This window comes from Trypanosoma rangeli, assembly GCF_003719475.1.
Source record: "Trypanosoma rangeli strain AM80 chromosome Unknown Tra_15.4_contig_00668, whole genome shotgun sequence".
Classification (NCBI taxonomy): domain Eukaryota; phylum Euglenozoa; class Kinetoplastea; order Trypanosomatida; family Trypanosomatidae; genus Trypanosoma; species Trypanosoma rangeli.
The window spans coordinates 1-2,005 of record NW_021706418.1 but is presented as its reverse complement, the minus strand read 5'-3'; the positions used below and the strand labels follow the sequence as shown (position 1 = coordinate 2,005).

The following is a 2,005-nucleotide window of genomic DNA, read 5'->3' as shown; positions in this document are numbered from 1 at the left end:
GTCGTGTTCCACGCACGGTGTGGTGAGGGTGCTCCGTCGTGGGTGGGCCCGGAATCTTCTATGCGCGTGAACTTTGTGGGCCGCCTGTTCTTTTTTTTTTTGTTCGTTATTTCTGCTTGCACTTTTTTTCCTGCACTTGTTGCTACCTCTACTTATTTTTCTTGCCTTCTTCTTCCTTTTTTCCTCTTCCCCGCTGCCTCGCAGCTCACTGATCCCAGCGACTCTACTACTTCCACCATCACTAATACCGCGACGGATGGCAATGACGACGGTGCGGTGCCGTGCAGTGTGCGCTTTTGCGGTTCTTGCGCTGCTGTGCGGCTGCTTCTCGTCTGTGTGCGCAACGGCGGCAGCAGATGCGGATGCGGTGGTGCAAGTATCTTGTAACCGGACTGATGGTAATTTTCTTTGGCGTTTTGCTGGCGAGGAAAATTGGACATCGTGTATGATGGTAAGGAGTGGGCGCGTCATGCCTCTTCCGGATTGTGCTGTGTGCGAGGAAGCTGAAAAGGAATATGAAGATCGGAAGTGTAATGCAGCGTGTAACGCCAACCAGAGTGCTGTTGCGTTCACGCTGAAATATTTGATTTTGAGTGAAAGCAAAATTTGCACGAGGCTGTTGCCAACAACCAGGGTGGACGCTTCCATTGCCGAGAAACAAGATGTTTGCCCTCGAAGATACGGTGAGGAGGGAACGCCTCAAATTCTCCCCACTGTACCTGTTCGTGGTGGCACACCGCCAACGCCACCTGCTGTGGGCTCTTCAGCAGGGAAGGCGGCAAAAGATGTGGCGGAGACTGAAAAGCACGAAAACACAGATAACAAAGCCCAGGGCTCTGACGTCTCTCGCACTCAGCCGACGGATCATGCGCCAAAAGAAGAGAGTGAGGAGGATGCCGGCGCACAGGATTCCGAGCCGAAGGAGAAGGCCCCCAAAGCGGGCCGCGTTGCCTCTCGGGACTGGACGACGCTGATCACTGACAGCGGCATAATGTCGAGGCTGAAGGCAGATGGTGGCGTCATTGTGCGTGGGAATACGGCTCCCTTGCTGCTGCTGGTGCTGCTGGGTGTGTGGGGCGTTGGGGCACTTGCCTAAGCAGTAAAAGACATCAGGGGGTTGCGACGCCGAAGTGGATTACGCGTGCAACCCAAATTTTTTTTTTTGATGTCTGTGAGAAATCTTTTTTTGTTTTTTGTTTTTTGTTTTTGTTTTTCATTTTATTATTATTTACACAATTAATATCTTTTTTTTCTTTTGTTTTTGCTGTGTCCTCCTTCTGCACGGAGGCACGGGTTTCTCTCGTGACTGCTTGCGCTCTTCGCGTCCACACACGAGCGACAGCACTCTGCCGCTGTGACGCACTGATGAAAGGGGCCGCGGAGAGCAGCAGCAACACGCCGAAGACCTCCAGTGAAATATAAATGATGGGCGTGGACACGAGGAGGATCCCTTTGAAATGAAACAAACAATTTTTTTTCTTTTTTTTTTTGGGTTGGGGGAGGACATCATTAAGGACGGAATTCTTTTTTTCAGTATATTTTCAGTGGCACGCTGCTGCGTGGGCTGCGGCGCTGCATTAGGTATTGCCGGTCGTCTTTTTGTTTGTTTTTTATGTCCTGTCATTTTGTTGTGTGTGCTTGTCCGCCCTCATGTGTTTTGTTCTTCTCTCTCTTTGCGGTTTGAGGATAGGCAGACAAAACCACAGCGACTCGATATGTTGCAGTGCCGCGTTTGCTGATGCTGCTTTTCTTTTGTGGCCATGAAGAAGAGTGAGGCAGAAAGAGGGTGCGCCGTGGCTCCCTCTTTCTTTCTTTCCTTGCTGGTGTAGCGTGGTGTGCGGCCTGATGGTCCTCCATCTGCGGGGCACCGGCGGGGCGTAGTGGCGGTGCGTCGCCAGCAAGTACGTTGGTGGAGGTGTCGTGGTCGGGTAATGACAAAGAGTTGGGTTGGCGTGTTTGTGGCTAGAGGAAACAGACAAATTGCGCACACCGGCTTGAACCTTTT

General features: G+C 51.7%; 2 protein-coding genes across 2 annotated transcripts in view, besides 3 other annotated features; both read left to right on the top strand.

Moving 5' to 3' along the window:
- TraAM80_09744 (uncharacterized protein) overlaps positions 1-70 on the top strand; it is a gene marked incomplete at both ends in the record, with an annotated part of 324 nt that extends 254 nt beyond the window's left edge. Inside the window, one exon of the mRNA XM_029386411.1 lies at positions 1-70. This exon is cut by the window's left edge and continues 254 nt beyond it. Coding sequence (XP_029233724.1) covers positions 1-70 — 70 coding nt within the window.
- Positions 71-87: 17 nt separating this feature from the next.
- Positions 88-189: a sequence feature (GA-rich).
- Positions 190-256: 67 nt separating this feature from the next.
- TraAM80_09743 (mucin-like glycoprotein) lies at positions 257-1,096 on the top strand (the record flags this gene model as incomplete). The annotated part of the gene is made up of 1 exon (XM_029386410.1): positions 257-1,096. The coding sequence occupies one exon, from the start codon at positions 257-259 to the stop codon at positions 1,094-1,096; it is 840 nt and encodes a 279-aa protein (XP_029233723.1).
- Positions 1,097-1,179: 83 nt separating this feature from the next.
- Positions 1,180-1,266: a sequence feature (A-rich).
- Positions 1,267-1,470: 204 nt separating this feature from the next.
- Positions 1,471-1,490: a microsatellite.
- Positions 1,491-2,005: the final 515 nt, after the last annotated feature.